Genomic DNA, 21,951 nt, shown 5'->3' with positions numbered 1-21,951 from the left:
ACATTCTGAGTATCTCATTTACCAAATCAAGTATTTTAAAATGAAATAAACATGTCATCCAAATGCATCTTGGAAGGAAATGCGAGCATTTGGTGAACTTACGTTACATATTCGATATTCAGTATTTTAATACAACATTCTAAGTATTTCATTTACCAAATCAAGTATTTTACAATGTAAATTAGGTATTTGGCAAGTAAAACTAAGTGCTTCAAAAAGTTCAATGCTTGGTTGCGAATTTGTTTTTCTTTTAAAAATTAAAAAAAAATTATTTAAATGAAATGTACATGTAATCTAAATGCATTTTGGATAGAAATGAGAGCCCTTGGTGAACTTACATTGCCTACTAGAATATCCAGTATTTTATTAACTTTTATTAGTATCTCAATTACCAAATCAAGTATTTAAAATTGAAATTAGGTATTTCGCAAATAAAAGTAAGTATTTCAAAATGTTCATTGCTTAGTTGCGATTTTTTTCAAAAAAAATAAAGAAAATTTCTAAATAAAATGAACATGTCATCCAAATGCATCTTGGATAGAATGCGAGCATTTGGTGGACTTACGTTGCATATTCGAATTTCCAGTATTTTAATACTCATTCTGAGTATCTCATTTACCAAATCAACTATTTTAAAATCGAAATTAGGTATTTCGCAAGTAAAACTAAGTACTTGAAAAAGTTCAATGCTTAGTTGCGAATTTGTTTTTTAACAATAAAAAAATAATTAAATGAAATGAACATGTCATCCAAATGAATCTTGGATGGAAATGCGAGCATTTGGTGAACTTGCGTTGGATATTCCAATATCCAGTTTTCTAATACACATTCTGAGTATTTCATTTACTAAATCAAGTATTTTAAAATTAAAATTAAGTATTTCATAAGAAAAACTAAGTATTTCAAAAAAATCAATTAGTTGCGATTTTTTTTTAAATGCATATTCGAATATCCAGTTTTTTAATACACATTCTAATTATTTCATTTACTAAATCAAGTATTTTAAAATTAAAATTAAGTATTTCATAAATAAAACTAAGTATTTCTAAAAATTCAATTAGTTGAGATTTTTTTTAAACGCATATTCGAATATCCAGTTTTTTTAATACACATTCTGAGTATTTCATTTACTAAATCAAGTATTTTAAAATTAAATTTAATTATTTCATAAGTAAAACTAAGTATTTCAAAAAATTCAATTAGTTGCGAATTTGTTTTTTTTAAAATGAATATTCGAATATCCAGTTTTTAATACACATTCTGAGTATTTCATTTACTAAATCAATTATTTTAAAATTAAAAGTAAGTATTTCACAAGTAAAACTAAGTATTTCAAAAAATTCAATTAGTTACGAATTTGTTTTTTTTTTTTTAAATGCATATTCGAATATCCAGCTTTTTAATACACATTCTGAGGTAAAACTAAGTATTTCAAAAAATTAAATTAGTTGCGAACTTGTTTTTTTTATATGCATACTCGAATATTCGGTTTTTTAATACACATTCTGAGTATTTCATTTACTAAATCAAGTATTTTAAAATTGAAATTAAGTATTTCACAAGTAAAACTAAGTATTTCAAAAAATTCAATTAGTTGCGAATTTGTTTTTTTTTTAATGCATGTTCGAATATCCAGCTTTTTAATACACATTCCGAGTATTTCATTTACTAAATCAAGTATTTTAATATTTAAATCAAGTATTTCAGAAGTAAAACTAAGTATTTCAAAAAAATCAATTAGTTGCGAACTTGTTTTTTTTAAATGCATACTCGAATATCCAGTTTTTTAATACACATTCTGAGTATTTCATTTACTAAATCAAGTATTTTAAAATTGAAATTAAGTATTTCACAAGTAAAACTAAGTATTTCAAAAAATTCAATTAGTTGCGAATTTGTTTTTTTTTTTAAATGCATATTCGAATATCCAGTTTTTAATAAACATTCTGAGTATTCATTTACTGAATCAAGTATTTTAAATTGAAATTAAGTATTTTACAAGCAAAACTAAGTATTTCAAAAAATTCAATTAGTTGTGAATTTGTTTTTTTAATAAAAAAATATTTAAATTAAATATACATGTCATCCAAATGCATCGGGATTGATGAGTGGAAAGAGAAAATGTCCAACAAAAATAAGTATTTATATATTTTTTATTAATTAAAAGGGTAAAAATGTAAAAATACATTAAACATGTAGTAAAAACTAATGTGGTCTTTTGTCAGATACTAAAATACAAAAAAATTCTGTTGGGTACTGAATCTTAAACAAATCATACACAAATGTATTTTTCTCTAATTTACCCTTGAAAGTCTTGAAAATGCTAAAAATATTTATTGAAAAATTATATTATTAATATAATAGTTTTTTTTTTTTAATTTTTTTTAAAGGTGCTGGGAGTTGGGGTAAACAAATTATATAGAAAAGGGTTCACAGAAAGGTGAATTCGATTCAGTCAAAGGGAGAGAGAATAAACCATTCGAATCTGCTAGCTTCTTGAATCCAAAGGGTCGTGAATTTTTTTTCTGCTTGATTATTAAGCAGATAAGGAATCCTTCTCTTTGGATCGAGGAGAGCACACGTGCTGAAATGGGAAGAGGGAAGTTCAAGGGAAAGCCCACCGGCCGCCGCCAGTTCTCCACGCCTGAACAGATGAGTATGTTTTTTTGGCCCGCAATTCTCATTTTCTTTGGTGTATCTATTCGTTTTCCGTTCTATCTATCGTTATATCGGGGGATGTTTTAAGATCTATAATTGATTTAGTATCCGCGACTGGTGAGGGAAGACGGGTCAGTCGTGATTCTTGAACTGGTTTCTTGACTAGTTGTTCGTGGATTATCCTGTTTTGTTCTGTATTTGTGGTTTTTTAGGTGTTTGTTTTGTGTCTTTCTATATCTTTTTAGTCCTGTCGCGCTTCCTTCATTTATACTTCTTTCATTTATACTTTGGAGGTTGTAGTTTGATGCGGGATCTTGCTAATTGTTTTGGAGTCCTCGTATTTCCGTTCCACTGCGGGGACTGGCTATACTAATATCTATGTTCAAAATTTGGTCGATTGAAATGCAACAAAAATAATATAGCTGAAGGCTTATTACATTTATTAATTTTCTGGTTCTGATAGGTTTGAATGGATAACTTCAATAGTGGTTTTTGAACGTGCTGTAGTTTGTTGATGTTGGATTAATCGATTAAGATGCTTTTATGTTTGAGACCTGTTGATGTGATTGGGGCACGACAATATTATTACAATACTTAGTTGTATAGATTGGGCTTTCCCAGAGATATACCTTTGACTAAGCCTCTCTAGAACTCAAGGAACAATAATATTTTAATGTAGTTATTAGTACATAAGATATACCTTTGTCAAATGATCCTCTCTAGAACTCTCTCTTTCTCTCTCATGCACGCAATATCTCTCATTCACGCACAATTTTTTTAGTTTGTTTTCTCCATGTATCCACGAAAATTCGATAAGGTGTGCGCGGGCATGTCCCCAAATTGATAGTGCATGGAGTTGGTTAGATGCTGGTGTACATGGAGAGAGAATAATGTGAGCAAAGATGAATTCTATTCAACTTAGAAAATAGATTGTACTAAATACAAGAATTTCAAATGAAATTGACAGCGAAAATTAAGAGAACCTCATCTTTTCTCTTTCTTGCCCCAACCTAAAGGCACATAAATTTCAAAAATAACTTCTTCCAACTCCCTTCTCACAATCCGCACTCACTTTAACTGCTCTCCCCTTGTGAATGCAACTGACCCCACCTCCCCCCCCAAACAAAAAAAATCCCTATTCGGGCTTTCGGCCTTCTAGTGTAAACCCTGTTAATTGGGCCTCTTTCTTGGCCCATTGTATTAATCGGGCCTTCTTTTGCTGCTATATCTCCTCTCTATCACGGAAGCAGTGGAGAAATGGATGTGTCTGATGGTGTGTGTGTGTTTAAGTTTATCCTCATGATGTTTAATGTTTTCTCATGAAATCTTATCGTATGTAACTTTTTTCGTTCTTTTTTTTTTTTTATTAATTCAGTGGCTGGTACATCTGCATCTCGTCCTCGCACATTTAAACAGGTGAATTGTATTGCCTTAGATTTCCCTCTACGTCTGTACTTGCTGAGATTGGATATGTTACGTTTGATTTATCCAGCTTTGCTAGGAATACCTTGGGATGTTATTTTTTCTGTACCAATGCTGAGGAAATATTACTTTAAATCTAACCAATGTAGTTGATATTAGCTGTTTATAGCTCTCATGTGCTTGGCAATTCACTTGTGGTTATTCATGGATTATATTATAGAATGGTGAAATGTGCTATGTCTGCCTAAGCACGCTAGATATTAAAGAACCAGAGCCAAGGTATAAATGGTGTCGAATGTAGTAGAGATCCTCTCCATGGATAACTCGTAATTAATCTGGTCATCACGAGGATAATATCGAACGAGCTTTTAGGATTTTGGTAATCTGCAAATTATAAGAGCTCACTTAGCCAAGTGATGGACTTCTATTGATTTTTAATTATAATTAATATATCCACTCTTTAATATATATGTAGTTTATGAAGAAAAATCTATTTTCACGTATCGTTCAAAGGAATACACTACGATTATTTATAAAGATCTATCATAACTTTATCTCAACAAATCAAGAACAAATAAGAAAATAAACCAATCTAATCCTACAATTTAAAATACAAATATATATAAATGCCTATCCAACTAGATGAGCTAAGTAAGAGTTTTTATTCAATACACTCTTCAAGCTGGACCATATGAATTGATTATGTCAACCTTGGAACACAGCTCTTCAAAATTCGGCCAAAGAAGAGCCCTTGTTAAAATATCCGCAATTTGCTACTGAGTAGGAATGTAGCTGAGGTTGATAATCCCACTTTCAATCTTCTCACTGATACAGTGACGATCCACCTCAACATATTTGCTACGATCATGATGAACTGGGTTCTTGGTTATGCTAATGGCTGCTTGATTGTCACAGAGGAGTTTCACTGGATAATTGTCTTCCACCTTTAATTCGCTTAGCAGTCTCGTGATCCACATTCCTTCACAAATTACATGGGCCAAGGCTCGAAGCGACTACTGGTTCTTTCTTCCTTCGCTAGGTCACCGAGTTTCCCCATACAAATGTGCAGTACCCTGATGTGGAACGTCTATCTGTAGGAGAACCAGCTCAATCTGCATCACTGTAAACTTCGCTTTCTCGGAATGAACATTTTCTGAAAAGCAATCCTTCCCAAGGTTTCTTTTTAGATATCTTAATACCTGATATGTAGCGTCCATATGTTCCTCAATTGGACTGTTCATGATTGACTGATTATACTTACCACAAACCCAATTTTTGGTCATGTATATGCCAGATATATTAGTGTGCCCACTGGCCTTGGATATCTTCCCTTGTCAACTGGAGAACAATCTCTTTTAATGTCTATTTTGATGTTTGGATCCATTGGTGTATCCGTAGGCTTGCATCCCAATGTACCAGTTTTTTTCAAAAGGTCAAAGACATATTTTCTCGGTGAGATTGATATGCCTAGGGAGGGTCTTGCCACACTTCTATTCCCAAAAAATACTTAATGTGTCCAAGGTCTTTCATCTCATATTCCTTTGCGTGCAAGAGTTTCACTTGGGCTATTTCATCCACATAATCACCTGTAAAAACAATGTGTGATCAGATTGACATTGGGTGTAACCGTCCCTTTTTAAAACACTAGTGAATCGATAAAACCATGCTCTAGGTGACTCTTTGAATCCGTATAGAGAACTCCATAGTCAGCATACCTTATTCACTGTGTATATTACTCATGTATACTTCTTCTTCAAGGTTGCCATCGAGGGACGCATTATTGACGTCGAGCTGGATAAAAAGGCCAATCAAAGTTAGCCGCAAGTGACAACAAAACTTGGACTATATTGAACCTGGCAACAGGGGCAAAAGTTTCTTGGTAGTCAATGCCGTATGATTACGTGTACCCCTTGGCTACAAGTCTATTCTTGAACCTTTCTATTCTTCCATTAGACTTATGTTTTACCGTGAAGATCCATCTGCATCCACCTGGTTTCTTCCCAGGCGACAAGTCGGTGATTTCCCATGTATCATTCTTTTCCACTGCCCTAATCTCTTCAAAGATGCCAATTTTCGACTTAGGGTCTTTTAGTGCCCCGTCAATGGTGGATGGAGCTTGAACTTGGTCTATGTCGGAAAGAAATGCATGGTAAGCAGTAGCAAAAACATTCAAGTGAGACAAAGTTACCTATGGGATGCAACGTACAGTTTTGGACTCCTTTCCTCAATGCAATGAGTCTGTTATCATGTTCCATATTCTCAATCACAGGAGTATATGAATCAACTACATCTTGTGTGTTTTAACCTGAATTTTGTAGTGGGGAACATTCTGGGATAGGTTGAGTTTGCGCATGAGTTTGTATATTCTCTAGAAGAGGATGGTCTCTTCGTGAATAGGTAAGAGGTGGCTCATTGATGTTTAGTTTATGAGGGACTTGTGTTGGAACATGTGAAGTATCGAGTTCTTGTGTTTCGATGTGTGGATTGGATTGTGGTATGGATTCCCAATTTTGTGGTTCAATATTGGAAGTCTCCTCCTGAACCAAGGAATTGGGGTAGAATGGTCCGGATTCAAAAAAAGTGAAATCATGGAGTTGTAATAATTTTTGTTGACATAGGAATAACATTTGTAGCCTTTCTGATTCGGAGAGTCACCAGGGAAGATGCACTTGATAGGACGTGGTTCAAGTTTGCCGCGATTATGGGAATGTATGTGAATGAAGGATGAACATCCAAAAACCTTAAAAGAGATATAGTTATTGAGATGTGAGGCAGGAAGAGATTTATTTAAAGAAAGTTTGAATGTGAGTTTGAAAATTGAGTAACCTTTGAAGGCATCCTATTGATAAGATAAGTGGCTGTCAGAATGACATTCCTAGTGGCAAAGTAGGGCGATTTTGGGTAAAAAGTAAGTAACAGGTGACTTAAAGGATGAGACAGTTTTTGTGCTCAGAGACCTTATTTTGTTGCGGTGTGTTAACACGAGCTGGTGTATGATTCCATGTGTTTGTAGGTACCCACCCAAAATATATTTGAATTAGCCACGCGCTCTATCAGTTTGTAGGAGTTTAATTTGGGTATAGAATTGGGTTTGGATCACGGAATGAATTTTTTGCAAATTTGAGCTGTTTGGGATTTATTTTTCATTAGGAAAACCCATGATATACACATATGATCGTCAACAAATAGGATAAACCAGCATGTGCCACTAAGATTTGTTACGTTTGAGGGACCCCAAATATCACTGTGTATGAGGGAGAAAGATGTAAATGGTTTATAACGGTTAAGCGTGAAAGTTGTACGGGAATGTTTAGACACTTGACAAATATCACACTTTAGAGAAGAACTTTTATTATTGAATAATAATGGAAATAAATTTGAAAGGTACAAAAAATTCGGATGTCCTAAATGGTAATGGCATAATGCCATAATAAAATATCATTATCCTTATTGAATTCAAAGTAGAAACAAAGTGAGACAAGGAGTAATTAGGAACACTCTTGGGTAGGTGACTCTCGGGAACCTCCATCTTGAGAAGATATTATCCTGCACAAAGCTCAACACTTCCGATCGTATTCTCTGACGCCAAATCCTGGAAAGCACGAGAATCAACCCCCGGATTTATTGCTACAATTGAGATCCTTATTGAGCCTACTAACTAACAGAATATTACAAGCAAGGGCAGACAGAAATAGTGAAAAAATTACCAATCCCCAGTCATGTGATCGGACGCACCTGGCCCGAAACTTGGGATCTGTGGAATCTGGACTAGTCGAACTGTTAGAGATGGAGTCTTATTTCTCTTTCCGCATATAAACATCATCACATATTAAGACCATTGTAAATAGTTATGGCCATGCAGTATGTACAAGCATATTTATTAGTAGCGATCCGTGGCTATGGGACATTATGCGCATTGCAATCTTCGAAGTAGCGAGCGCCATTGTCGCTATCATCAAAATAGCGTTTGAGACGATAGCTCGCGTCGCTATCGTAGCAAAGCTACAAAACATTTTTTTAAAGTAACACATGTTTTGTAGGCATATTTTGCACAATTTTTAGGCTCAGTTCTATTTCTAATTTTCTATTCAACGCTGCCTTTCCTTTTCTGTTTCAATCTTCTCCGCATCTCCCAATCAACCCTAACATAAACCCTATGATTCTCCACTGCTTCTCCTCTTCTGTTGTTCGTGGCTCGTCGAACTTATATAAATAAATGCAGCTTCATTCCAAGAAAAAAGAACAGATTGGAGCAAAACGCCTGAATGATTTGGTGTTCATTAAGTACAACAGAGTTCTGAGGCTTAGATATGATAGTCGTGATACCATCAATCCTATCATATTGTGCTAAGTAGATGATGAAAATGAATGGTTGGTAGGGAGACTGAAGGATGAAAAACATGACTTTGTTCACGAAGGTGATGATTTGACTTGGCAAGATGTTGCAGATGTTGTTGGAGGAGATGGAGCTCCTTATACATTGAGGAAATCCAAAGGGGTCTTGAAGGCGTCCCCTACATATACGCAGGCCTCAATGACGGCCACATGTACACCTACTGGAAGCTCGAAGGCGTCCACATCTAAGTCTAGTGGGAAAAGCCTATAGGAACATCTATTACACATAATCTTGTTGATGAAGAGGATGGATTCGACTTTGATGAAGAAAATGAAGTAGAGAATGATGCTGAGCATTATGCAATTTCAAATGAACAAGATTATCTTGATCTTGATGAAGAAGACGAGGTGAATTTTAGATTTCATTTTTCTAGTTTTAGAATTGAGGTTTTATATACTTTGAACTTATATATTGTTACTCATGAACTATGTAGCACAGATACCTTAAATTTTTTTTAAAGTATCGGATACGGATACGGATACGACACGTGGATACGCGTGTCGGATACCTCAAAATCCGTGTTGTTGACTTTGTTTAGGGTTGGCCAGCCGGATACGTTTTGGACACGGCGAGGACACACCATGGATATGGCATGGATACGTTTTTCGGATACGTTTGGGCAAAATTGCAAATATTTAAAAGTTTTACGGGTTAATTAAAAAAATTAAAATTTTTAAGGACTAAAAAGAAAATAATTTAAAATAAATTGGGCTAGGCTTTTAAATCCCTAAATACATTTGTCCGTCTCTTTCATTCTATTTCTGCTCAAGCGGCTTTCAATTCAATCGTGTCGCCCTTCTTCTCTCTTTCATTCTATCTCTATAATTTTTACTTTTCAATACTTTTTTTTGATAGGAAACAATACTTTATTATTGATATAATAATAAGTGTTACAGCAGTGGACTAGAAGTTCACTGTCCTAATTAACCACAATTTAAAAGGAAAAATTTAGTGATACACATAATCCCATTGTCTTAATAAATAAAAAAACTGAAACATTCTTGAATTCTTTGTGAATTCCAATCCACACGGCAACGTTAATCCTTATCTTCTCCCAGCATCTGTCCATATTTGACTCTGTTTCTTCGAAAATTCTTTGGTTTCTCTCCAACCATACCGTCCAACATATGCACTGAACCACAACTTGCCAAAATACCTCTCTTACCCGTAGTCCGTCCCAAATCCATGCTGAATAATTCTTTTGTTGTTTTAGGCATCACCCACAACAACCGCATCTCTTGCAACGCTTTAACCCACAGTGAGGACGTGAATGGACAGTGGATGAGAAAATGGTCCTGAGTCTCTCAATCTTTTTTGCATAGAACACACCAACTTGGACACAAAGCAATCCCGGGGCATCTTTTTTGAATCGTCTCTGAGATAGGTAATTTACCCAGAGAGGCTGTCCAAGAGAAAAGCTGAATCTTGCTCAGTACAGGGACTTTCCAGATAGCATCGAAAAGATTGAATTTAGGATAAAGATTATCAGAGAAGAAACACTCGTAGAATGAGCTAACTGAAAATATACCCGACGAATCCCCACTCCACTGAATAAAGTCTTCCACCCCCTCGTATCGTTCAAAGGAATACAGTACAATTATTTTTAAAGATTTATCCCAACTCATCTCAACAAATCAGAAAATAAACGAGTCCAATCCTACAATTTAAAATACTAATAAACAGGTGTCTATCCAACTAAATGAGCTAAGTTAAGAGTTCGTTATTCAGCAATATTTATTGCTTTTTACTCCATCCTTATTTTTATACACATCTTATTTATAAATGTTTTCCTCCCCTTTTTGTAAATCAATAGATATGCATAAATTGTACTTGTTCTCGTAATTTAGATATACGACTATTGTTACAGGAAGTGGCTGAAGTGGAAGAAGATGAGAGATCTGATATTGAATCCGAAGAGGAGTCTGAGGATGAACCTGAAGTTAGTACATTGTGATTTGATTTTGTTGAGACTTTAGGTTTCGGTTGAAATGACTAGACTGGAACACATGCTTACTCATTTAGTAATGTTGACAGAAACAAAAAGGTGCAGAGGGTGTCATTCAGATTGAAAATCCTAATTTGGTGAAGACAAAGAACTTGAAAGCACGCGATGTTGATGTATGTTACTCCAATTATTCATTCACTAACTTAAGAGATGTCCTTTTATAATTTTCTAATTGTTGTTTTTTTTTTGCCTCACAGATGGAGAAAACAACTGAGCTTTCAAGGCGGGAAAGGTTGTGAATATTTGTTGTTTCTATTATTAATCTGCTATTAGATTTCTGAGACAAGATTATAAATATTCTCTCTTTAATTGGTTTTTCCATTTCTATTTCGCTTTTGGCCTTTATATTTTCGATAAAATCTGTAGAAGGTAGCTTAAAGAATTTATTTTCTAGTGAACTTGCCCTACTACATTGTATTATTCTGAATTGCAACTCCGTATTTGCTTCGCTTAGCCTCACTTTTTTCTGTCTCCGGAGGAAAAGGTGGGGTGTGAGATGCTGGTTGCACTTTTTTTTAGTCATTCCTTGTGGATCCCTGACTATATGGCTAGTTTAAAAACAGGTGGTGGAGCGAACTATGTTATACCGATCTTTAGATTTTCATTGCAGGGTATATAAGCACTCTGAATAATCATACTCCCAACTGTAATAACCTGTATATTCTTCATTTTGCCATTGTTCTCAGAGAGGAGATCGAAAAGCAGAAAGCTCATGAAAGGTACATGAAGCTGCAAGAACAAGGGAAAACTGATCAAGCAAGGAAAGACTTGGGTAATGTTTTTCAACCTGCTACCCTGTTGTACCTTATCCTTGTTTGAGTGTTAGAACTCTCTTTCTTCTTATCTCTGTACAATTTTGCTTGTTCTAACTTGGCACACGGGCCTTGGAAACTCATGCAATAATCGTTGCTTCTTTTTTTATCAAATAATCTTTTTCTTTTGTTGCATTGTGGATTGAAGCTTTTTTGTTAAATGTGTCGTGTGTAGTAGCACGTTTTTTACCAACCTTTGAACTGGTATCTTTTCTATCTTGGTATTTGTTCTCGTTATTAACTGACAAAAAAGGTCGATCTTGCATGCGAGTTTCAATTCAATATCTGAATCAATAGAATGCCTATCTTTTACCATACTCAAGCCTCAACCTTCCTTTTTGTCTCGAATAATCTCTCTACCTCTGTTTCCACCTCAAATGGACTGATAATTTGAAGTAACATTGACTTTAATTGTTTTTGATCTAATCTTAATATCTGAAATGGAGCCATCTACTCACCGAGACGTCCTCGATTTTTAAGTTTTAAATACTATTCACCTTTTTTCGGTAAAGCTAATAATAGTTTTTGTCATGGGGTGTATTCTTCTCTTCTATAATTTGCAGATCGCCTGGCCCTTATACGACAGCAAAGGGCTGAAGCTGCTAAGAAACGAGAGGAGGAGAAAGCTGGTTAGTCTCCAAAACTCGCAGATTTCTTCTCCCCTTTTTCTCTCCAACTGATCTCATTTTACTTATATACCATGCAGCAAAGGAACAGAAGAAGGTGGAAGCTCGCAAATAATCATATATATATATATATATATATATATATATATATATGCTGGTAGAAGATGACGTAATCAATATTATATTCTCATGCTGCTAGTTATGTTAAAACCTTTTTCCCATTTCAGTTCTCTTCCATTGTACTGTATTCGGACAAAAACCATACCCAGTTATTCTTCAAGTTGTAGCATACCCTTTTCCTTTGATGTGGGCAACTTGTTCAGAATTTTTTCTACGCTGTTCTTGATTTCATCATCTCATTGATCATTAGTGTTGAGATATGTTTTTCTACGCTGTTCTTGATTTCTTCTTCTGCAGGCTTTGCGTTTGTTTGTTTATTTATTTATTTATTTTTTTTTTTAAATTTCAATCGATGCACAGGGCTTACTCCAAATGAAGTGTACATTTTGGAATTTAACATCTGAATATTATTAATACTAGTGATGTGGCACACCCATGGCTAATATTCAATTTAACATCTAAATATTATTTATCGCTTATGTATAATGTTATTTTTATTTTTCAAATAATTGTTTCAAAAATCATTTTTTTTTATGTTAAATGATTGTTAAATATATAAAAAAGTGATTTACTAAATGATTAAAAATTAATTAAAAACCACGAGTCTTGTAAGTTCTGCAACACTAACAATATAAGGCTCACTTATTTGGTCAAAATAATAAACATTTGTAGTAAAAAAAGGATAAAATTTAGACAAAAATTTGTGAGAGACGGTCTCATGGATCGTATTTTGTTAGATGTATCTTTTATTTGGGTTATCCATGAAAAAATATTACTTTTTATGTTAAGAATATTGCTTTTTATTGTGAATATTGGTAGGGTTAACTCGTCTCACATCTAAAAATTCATGAGACTGTCTCACAAAAGACCTACTCTAAAATTTAAGTTTATTTTCTTTAAAAAAAACTATAAATTTGGATTTTCAAGATATTTGAATTCATAAATCACGATAAATTTACTTGTTATATCTCCAAAACTCAAATATATAACATTTAGGCAAAACTTGCGTGAGACGGTCTCACGGGTAGTACTTGTGAGACAGATCTCTTATTTGGGTCACCCATGAAAAAGTATTACTTTTTATGATAAAAGTATTACTTTTTATTGTGAATATGAGTAGGGTGGACCCGTCTCACATATTATGATCCGTGAGACAGTCTCACATGAAATCCACTCTAACATTTAAGAACAACAGAAAAGGTAAACGAAAAAAGGCATAGAACAATATAATATAATTTATAAAATATAAGAAAACATATTCTTAAGATAAAATTTAAAACACTTAAAAATAGATGTGGTAAAAAAATTGTCTTAAATATATTTGAAATATAATATAGAAGATTATTATTATATTTTAAAAATAATTCAGAAAAATACCCAATTTCGGCAGCTCTACTTCAACAGTTCCACCTCAGAAATGTTTCGAGTAGCCATGGCGGGAAAATTACACAACAAACTGGGTTTCGTACCAACGATAAATGAAGCACAACAATCCTTGTACGGCCACTCTCACCCTCTGTTAAGGATTCAATTCTGAGAATCTCTGGAAATTGGGATATGGAGATGCGAAGGATTGCTGGCGAAGGGGCGTACGGAGGAATGGAAGAGAACACTATGGCCATGCTCGACAACTCCGGTTTCAGTCGCTCCAAATTCTGTCATCACATCAAGGATGACAGTGCGTTTTTTCCTTTCTTTCTTTCTTTCTTGTTAAGATTCTGATCGTCTTTTTCCGTTGGGGTTTTGACTATTTTTTCTTGGTTAGGGCTTGCTTTTCTTGAAGCTGTTCGGACTGCTTCTCTTCTCTCTGATAATGGAAGCGCGCCTACCAGGTATTTGATGGGGAATTCTCATGAAGTTTAGTCTCTAGCGAGAAGTTGATTCGCATGTTTGTGTATTATACAGCTCTTTTGGGGAAATGGTGAAATACGCACAGAGAAAAGAGAGAAGATAGATTGATAATTTATGAATTTACTACATGCATCCACTGGCTTATTTTTCATTTTGGTGAACAGGAAAATGTTCGAGGCAATATTTCATATTCTAAAGGACGTGGATTCACTAGATCTAATAATGGAAAGTTACCAGCTTCTCATTGAATTGCATAAGGTGGTGTTTTTTTCACTTTTTTTTTTATTCCTAGTTTCCTATATTCTGTTTATTTGCATTTGGTTTAATGATCTTTTTGATGTAGCATTTTCCTCGGGTTTTCTTGTCGAAAGTACAGTCAGAATCATCTTCATCTTCAAACAATCTTTTCAAATTATCTGTAGTTCAAGAGGTAATTAATTACACTATGATTCATGAACCGATTATTTTGTTGTAAATTACAATCTGCTTTAAAGGAAGATACTTTATACCAGGCGTGGCTGCCATTTACTTTTGGGTTGGACCCTTACAATAATGAAGCCAACAAACCCTCAAGAGGGTCAGTGGACTCCTTGGTGTGTAAATTTGTTCGTCTCTCTGATGCTGTTTTTTAAACGTCTTATTGTTAAGGAGGGAAACAAACTTCTTCACGTCTATATTTATTTTGGTGACATTCCATCGCAATAGCTTAATTTTGCAATTCTTGAAGCTAGTAAAATATCAATTGTCAATTTCAGGGTTTTCATTCTCTGATACAAGAAGTTGCTACAGTGGATAAAGTGAGAAAATCTGAAGTAATGGAACTTATGGTTAGTGACTTTTGGGAAAATAACTTTTAAAGATAGCTGACACTGGGGTATTCTTCTTTCATTCTCAAAGGTTGTTAATGTGTGAAGTAGAAAATCTATAAATATGATAATATAAAGCCGTTGACATTTATTGCCTGGTGTCTGCGCAATCTCTTTAGTGCTTCTGATCATCTCTCTGGCATTGGTCTCATATACTTTGGAATTCTCCCTGCTTCAATTACTGAGATTTTATCTGCATGGTGTTACTAGAGCAACCCATGGCTTTTCTCAATTCCATCTTCCCTGTTAGTTCCTGTTAGTTCATACGTCAGCTAATGCAAGTTTTCCATTTGTACTTATTTTTCAGATGTCAATGATGATTGTCAAGTCTTATAGTCCTCCATTGTTTTGAAACTTCTATTTATTTATTTATTTGATTTTTTTGTGTGGGGGGAGGGGACATTTTTTTTTTCTAATAATGAATGCAGTAGAAAAATTGTGCGTGTATCGATCACCAATTGAATTGTTCTGATTCTAGTACCTGAAGAATATGCTACTGCTTCAGTATCTCATCATATTCCTTGAAGGAGATTTTCTACCTCGAAATTGTGCATTTAAAGGTAAGTTATTCTTTGTTTTCCTATTTTATTTCATAGAAGTTCATATAAATTCCACATTTATTGTTTGCGATTAGCAGAAGAACTGAACTGGACCTTTTTGAGGGAGTCACTTGTGAACATGCTTCTGGTATGCAATCCATGGTCTTGATGTAGATATGAATTACGTGATATTTAGTTGTAGTAAGTGGTCAGAGACGTTTTTGCTTTTCTTTAGACTGTTTAATACAAATCTTATTGCAGGGGTCAAGGAAAATTCTGTACAAAAGTTTAATAAAGGACTGCTTGTCGCTCATGCATGTCTTGTCTCGAGAGGCCATGTCGTTTGAAGATTTGAGATACCACGAGAGTTCTTCAATGGAATCATCACAAGAAAGCAAGACAGCCGCGGCATTAGCATTGCCTGAAGCAAAAAAGTCCACATGTGCTGCCCTGAATAAATTTTTCTTGATGGTGAATTTTTAAACTTCTCATTCTAGACGTGGTTGGATGGGAAACTAATCTTTTATTGAACACACTTCATATATACAGGTCATGGAGTTGGATTCATCACGCAGCAGTGCTGATATGCAAGGGCTTACCACCAGGGCTGATGGTGTTAGGTACAAATTTTGTTGATTATTTTAAACCTATTTTTGCTGAAGTTTTATAGACACGGGGTACATCTTAATTTTGGGCGTAGTGCAGGACTCCTGTCGTGGAGATCATTTTAGATGAACTTATTTATGACAATGACATCCGGTGCTCCTTTCTTCAGGTGATCTCTCCCTCACCACCCGCTTTAGTTCACACATCCATTAGAGAAGTTCAATTTGCCACTGGTGCATGTTGCAACCACAATTTAAGAAATGATATTGTATTGCAAACAAAATGTAAATATTCCAAGAGATAAACTCTCTGTACAACCCTAGCCAAATGCTAGTATTTTCCTTAGTCAAAGCTGCTGAATCCACTCAACAGATAAAAAAATAACTCTCTTCCCCACTCAAACCAACTTCCTCTTATATTCTCTTTTCCTTTTCCCCAAGTTAATACTTCTAGAATTCTCTTACTAACTAGCCTATGACTTTGGCACATTTTATTAAGGCCCAATACAGCCAAGTCCCTAACAGTGCACTTGGCAAAAGTAGATCTTGTTAGATATTATGGCTTGAGCTAATACCTGATACAGAGCTTATTGTTGCACGATTTTAGACTTGGGGCAATTTAAAATCCTATGAGAAGTTTTGTAGCTGACTTACATCGACATCCTATTTAGTCTGCTTATATGTTTAAAATTATGTATTTGAGCTGCATAAGCTCAAATGTGCCTTTTATCCTCAAATTTGATTTAAATATTTAGTTTTGTGCTACAAAAATTGGAGCTAGAAAGAACTCTTATCATCTTCCTGGTCATGTCATAAATCTTTATTTTGTTTTCTTACTCTATCAATGAAAATAATAACAAATGGTTCCGGGCTTTCGCTTTTAATTATTTTCTTATCTTTGTAGTGGTAAAAATCTAGTGGATATCAAATAGTGACTTGGTTTTGGAATAATGAATATATTGGAATTTTACTTTCAAATGTTTGCAGGTATTTGATGAACCGAAATGGAAGCTTAAAATTATCATACAATATTTCCAGAAGTACATTCCAAAGGTAAGCCGACTAATATGTGCTATTGGTTTGTGTAAGAACTTAAAAGTGGGGTAAATTAGGTTTTTTGGCTTCTTTTTATCATTTTTAAAATGATTTTGCTAAACTGAGTTAGGAGTGCAGAAGTTTTTTGATCGATTAAGAAAACAATATTAAAGCAAGTAAATGAATGTTGATAACTACTATTAAAGAGTAAATTATTTATAGAGATTCGAGTAATAGTATCAACTCCATTCTTGGCGATAAGTCCTCAAACAAGGTCTAACTGCATACTTCCTTGTATGATTTGTTGCAGTCTTCTGTCCAAACTAGGAGGTCAAATGGTCCAGTCAATGATGAGACGTTTGATGGAATTTTGAAGTATCTGGCAAACAGTAATAACACAAGGAGTATCATTAAAAAAATTTGCACAGAGGTTGTTCAGTTACTCTTGGCACATGCTTTTCAGGTAATAACTCCTCTCTTATATGGCAGTATATTCTACACTTCTGATTTTCAACTCCTGAATAGATTGATCATTTTATCTAATTAAGATGATGGGCTGCATGTGCAACTAGAGCTGTAATGTCCCATTAGTCATTTCCATGTATGTTGGAGTATAATAATTATCTCCGTTTGGTAGAACAATCGAAACGGGGTCTTTGAGCTACTGTGCAGTTTGAAAGATTAGATTTGTATCGTTAGCAACAACTATAACTTTTGTTAAAGCAGCAAACACTCGGTCCTACAATGTAATTGTTCGAATAATCCATAAATAAATGAGATAAAATGAGAATCCTATATAAACTTATTTTCTTGCCTGAGTTATGTTAAAGTTTGTCACCTCTGTGTTGTATTGAAGGGTGTAAAAGAGTTGCAACGCCGATGTGTATTTTAAATGACTGCGTATTGCACTATTTTCAGGCATATTTAGCGCTACAACTTAAGTGTGCCTCTGATGGTAGTGCTGTTTCCCCAGAAGATATCCAGAGTATGTCCTCAGTGAAAATCTGCAATAGCTTAATATCTGCTTTTATGTGTCTTAAAAGAGAAGATCGGTAAGATTCAACCTGATCAGATGTGCTTCAGCTCCTATACTTTTTGTCTTTGTTTATATTTCATGGGTTTCTCGGAATACCTTTATGATATCACTAGTCGTGTTAAGTTAATAATTTATTGCATCATATTATCTTCCTGTTGGATTGTTGGACCTGTACAGATATCAAGTCAGCTCATATTGTTTCAAGTTCTATTAATTTGCGAAAAAATATAATCTTACAGGAGTTTGGAGTTAAACTTTATCGGTAAAGAAGTGCTGTTTACTGCTGCGACCATCCTCTCAACAAAATCACAGGGTCTCTAAATATTAGCAAGATTTGTTATCGGTAATTTCTGTTTTGTTTTTTCATTAATTTTGCTCTATAATTGGCTGTGAACAAAATCTATCTATATTCTAAGCATATACAATTTTTTGCTTGTGAGGAAACTGCCAGTGGACTTTCTATAGTTAGTAAAAGTTGATAGGTTATAGGTTATCCTGTTTTTAATAGGATGAAAATAATTACTTAGGTTTATCTGTTTTTAATCGAGTTCTCAACAAAATCCGATTAAAACATTTATATCTATATATATATATATATATGTATATATACTTACTAAAAAAGAAATAAAATATTTAATTAGTTTATTTAATTTTTTTAAAAATAAAATTGATTGAGTGTTAAGTTATCATTATAACAAGGTTTTTCAATTATCATTTAATAATCATAATTTTTTTTTATCCCAAATGCATATTATTTCGAAATTACCTTAATTTGAAAGAATTAATGCATTGTAATTTTCTTCCAAAGCCATATGTATATTGTATATCTTGAACTGTCTTATTTAAAATTCAAATAAGAGAGCACAAAAAAATTAAAAGAGATAGATTAAAAGAGTTTCAAATGGATATTAAATTACTCTCAATAAACATATATATTACCATCAATAATCAGAAATGTTTGACACACAATGCATGCAATTCGAGATTTCCATAATTTGAAAGAGTTAAATGTAAGGTATAATTCTGTCAAAAGCATCCAATATATAATTTTTGTCCATTGTGATGCCTTATTTGAATTATAAATTATAAATAATGCAATATTGCATATTATATTAGAAACCAATTTTATTCTATTTATCTTACTAAATTTATCTACTCTAAAATTGAATTCTGAAATAACTCATTTTTTCAGCACCATATATGAGTTGAATCCTTCCAAAATGTAATGTTTAAATTTAGATTTGTTCGTTGTTATGAACTAACTACCTACATATGAAAACAACGAGACATTAAGTCTGAAATCTGTATTTCATGATCGAGAAGTAAAAAATATTATCTTCTATTTCTAAAAAAATTAATTATTACGTATTACTAATGTGATAATTTTCTTCTATATTATAAAGTTCATGTATACATGATAGTATAAAATGTTCCGTAATGAAAATGATTAAACCAATTCTAAAAAAAAGTATGCATCTTATTAGAAGATACTTTATCAAATTTATTGACATTGTTTTAGAATGCACATAGTAAATTTTAATAAAATAACTTTTCGGATTTATACATAATTTACTTATGATCATATATTTCATTTTTCTTTCGTAATAATAGGCTGTTGCGTATATTATAAAGAGATTTTGTATATAAAATAACAATCCATTTGGATAAAGATATCGATGAAACAATTATTGTTTTCATTCAAATGTGTCAAACACGTTCCATTTCCCAAAATTGTTTGTGAATATGGATTTAGACGAAATTAGTGAATTTTTTAAAAAAATATTTCTCATTAATTTTATTGAATGTAATTTAAAAATAATTTTTTCACATGTTAAAAAATAATAATATATAGCTTCTCGAAAATTAAAGAATTAAATACGTATTAAGGTTGGTGGTTGTCTTAGGTTAACACAATCTAAAATTTTGATATATGATAGTGATTATTAGCAAAAAAATTAATCGACATGCATTGTATTTAAGAAAGTCTTTTAAAATTAGCGAAAAAATAGTTTTTATTTTTATTTTTTTATAATTATATTATTTTCTTCAATTTAAATATCTATTCATTTTTCTACTAATGTTTAATAATATCATCCCGTGCATCGCACGGATTAAATACTAGTTTAGTTTAAAAACTAAAGTTTACTAATAGTTTTTGATTCGTTTTTATTAATTTGTAATAATTTACTAGTTTTCATAGCAAAATGTTTTCGAAATTGCTTGATGCAGATAAACTTTGTTTTGCTCCCTGTCGACCTGACCTACTAACATTCGGAGGCTGGTAAGGATTGTTGTATGCTTATGTATGTATATCCATTGACCCCGACCCCATTAATCATTGGGGCATCAACCAGAAAGAATAATTTTACTCTTTATCGGTAGTCTACAATAATTTCTTTTGTCATACCACACGTTAAAGTATTATTTGGTGTGCATGATAATGAGTGATTGATTTTTAATCTTTCACTTATCATGTGTTTGGTGTGCATGATTAAGATTTTGATAAGTCTGTTCAGTCCTCACCCGACCCGCACTGTATGCAATATTATCCTCTTATTGATGGTTATATAATCTTTTGGGGAAGAAGAGATGATGTTTGATTAATTTAAATTTTTCATTAATATCCTAAAGTTTAAAATAATTATAAATTCAACAAATTTAATAATATTTAAATATAATTTTTAATTTGACTAATATTATAAATAATTTAATTATTATTGATCATATTTTAATTATTATCATATTAGACAAACCGCAAACGAGAGTTTTTTCTGCTATATGGTATAATTGTTATTAACCATGATTTAATATTCAAATTTGTATTACTATTTTAATTTTCACAATAAATGCATATTTATGTTATTATAAAATTTTAATTATTTTCTATAATGTTAATCGATTTTTTAGTTGTTTTGGAAATTGAAATTAATGAAAATTTAATAATTAATATAATATTTTAATTTTATTTATAATTTTTTAAACAAATTAATTCTAGAAATTTTATTTATTTATTCAATCTATATTATTAATTAATATACGATGATGACATTTTAGTAATCATAATATAATTAATAAAAATAATCAAAAAGTTAAAATCATGTCAAATATTATATAATTTATCATAATGTGTTATTTATTTTTATTTTTTATTTTATAATCATTTTTATTATATATCATTTATTTATCCTATCATACGAACCAAACGATACATAAGGGAATTCGAATCTCCGTCGCCTCCTTGGAAGGGAGATGTCCTGAACCACTTAGATTGAGATCTAACTTGTCAAGTGCACTCTTACCGTGATCATAGTACTGTACACACACACACACACACTCTTTGCATGTTATTGGTTTCGGTTATAATTATTATAAGAACCTTTGACTCGTATTATTATAGATGAATTATGCATGAATGGTATATATGATATATCGATCGGGGCATCAAAATTCTAAGTATTTTTAAAAACACAATAGATGATAACTAAACATTATTTTGTTTTTTTCAAAAATTAAACTTACAGGCTTACAGCTACTGTAATTTATAATGATAGAATGTTTTTGCCAATTATCTTCGTCGCACAGCCTATAGGATTGCATAAATTCCAGAGTTGCCATTTGAAGTATTTACTAGGACAAAAATAATAATTATAATTATTACAATAATAATAATAACAATAAGGGATGCAAAAATTTTGAATTATGAGCAGTTTTGTTAGGATTTCAAATATTTATCATTAGTATAAAAGTTAGCTGTTGTTAACCAAGAGTGATAATGCATAGCCTCATACTAAGCGATAAGTCAACATGAAGGGTTGTACTGATGTGAGTGTCTATGGGTTGAGCTGTTATACCAGTGAATCTAAGTTGTTGGATTTTGTATGATTACATTCTCAAATTTTCTTTTAAACTAGTAATTTGTGACCATGTTATGTATGTATAGATTAGTTTTTATGTAAAATATTTTTTATAGAAAAATTATA

The 21,951-nt window shown here is 32.6% G+C and overlaps 2 protein-coding genes across 5 annotated transcripts; both read left to right on the top strand.

Moving 5' to 3' along the window:
- The first annotated feature begins 2,394 nt into the window (after positions 1–2,394).
- Positions 2,395–12,224, top strand: LOC140804730 (uncharacterized). The gene is made up of 8 exons (XM_073160833.1): positions 2,395–2,656; positions 4,034–4,074; positions 10,344–10,415; positions 10,511–10,594; positions 10,679–10,713; positions 11,168–11,253; positions 11,857–11,922; positions 12,000–12,224. The coding sequence occupies exons 1-8, from the start codon at positions 2,590–2,592 to the stop codon at positions 12,032–12,034; spliced, it is 486 nt and encodes a 161-aa protein (XP_073016934.1). The 5' UTR covers positions 2,395–2,589; the 3' UTR covers positions 12,035–12,224.
- A 1,195-nt stretch (positions 12,225–13,419) lies between these two features.
- On the top strand, positions 13,420–20,356 carry LOC140805708 (negative regulator of systemic acquired resistance SNI1-like). 4 transcript variants are annotated; one of them, XR_012112311.1, is made up of 16 exons: positions 13,420–13,717; positions 13,805–13,871; positions 14,055–14,148; positions 14,234–14,320; positions 14,403–14,483; positions 14,646–14,717; positions 15,235–15,316; positions 15,394–15,443; positions 15,557–15,766; positions 15,845–15,915; positions 16,001–16,070; positions 16,888–16,953; positions 17,246–17,398; positions 17,854–17,920; positions 18,211–18,314; positions 20,201–20,219. XR_012112311.1 is itself a non-coding variant. In XM_073161992.1 (16 exons), the coding sequence occupies exons 1-15, from the start codon at positions 13,597–13,599 to the stop codon at positions 18,290–18,292; spliced, it is 1,440 nt and encodes a 479-aa protein (XP_073018093.1). In that variant the 5' UTR covers positions 13,421–13,596; the 3' UTR covers positions 18,293–18,314; positions 20,201–20,356. The 4 variants fall into 4 exon arrangements, 3 of the variants coding, with proteins under 3 accessions (XP_073018094.1, XP_073018093.1, XP_073018092.1); XM_073161992.1 differs by having other exon boundaries at positions 13,421–13,717; positions 17,854–17,987; positions 20,201–20,356; XM_073161993.1 differs by lacking the exon at positions 20,201–20,219 and having other exon boundaries at positions 18,211–18,454.
- Positions 20,357–21,951: the final 1,595 nt, after the last annotated feature.

Source organism: Primulina eburnea, chromosome 11 (assembly GCF_022965805.1).
Source record: "Primulina eburnea isolate SZY01 chromosome 11, ASM2296580v1, whole genome shotgun sequence".
NCBI classification, from domain to species: Eukaryota; Viridiplantae; Streptophyta; class Magnoliopsida; order Lamiales; family Gesneriaceae; genus Primulina; species Primulina eburnea.
This window is presented reverse-complemented; position numbering and strand designations above follow the sequence as displayed.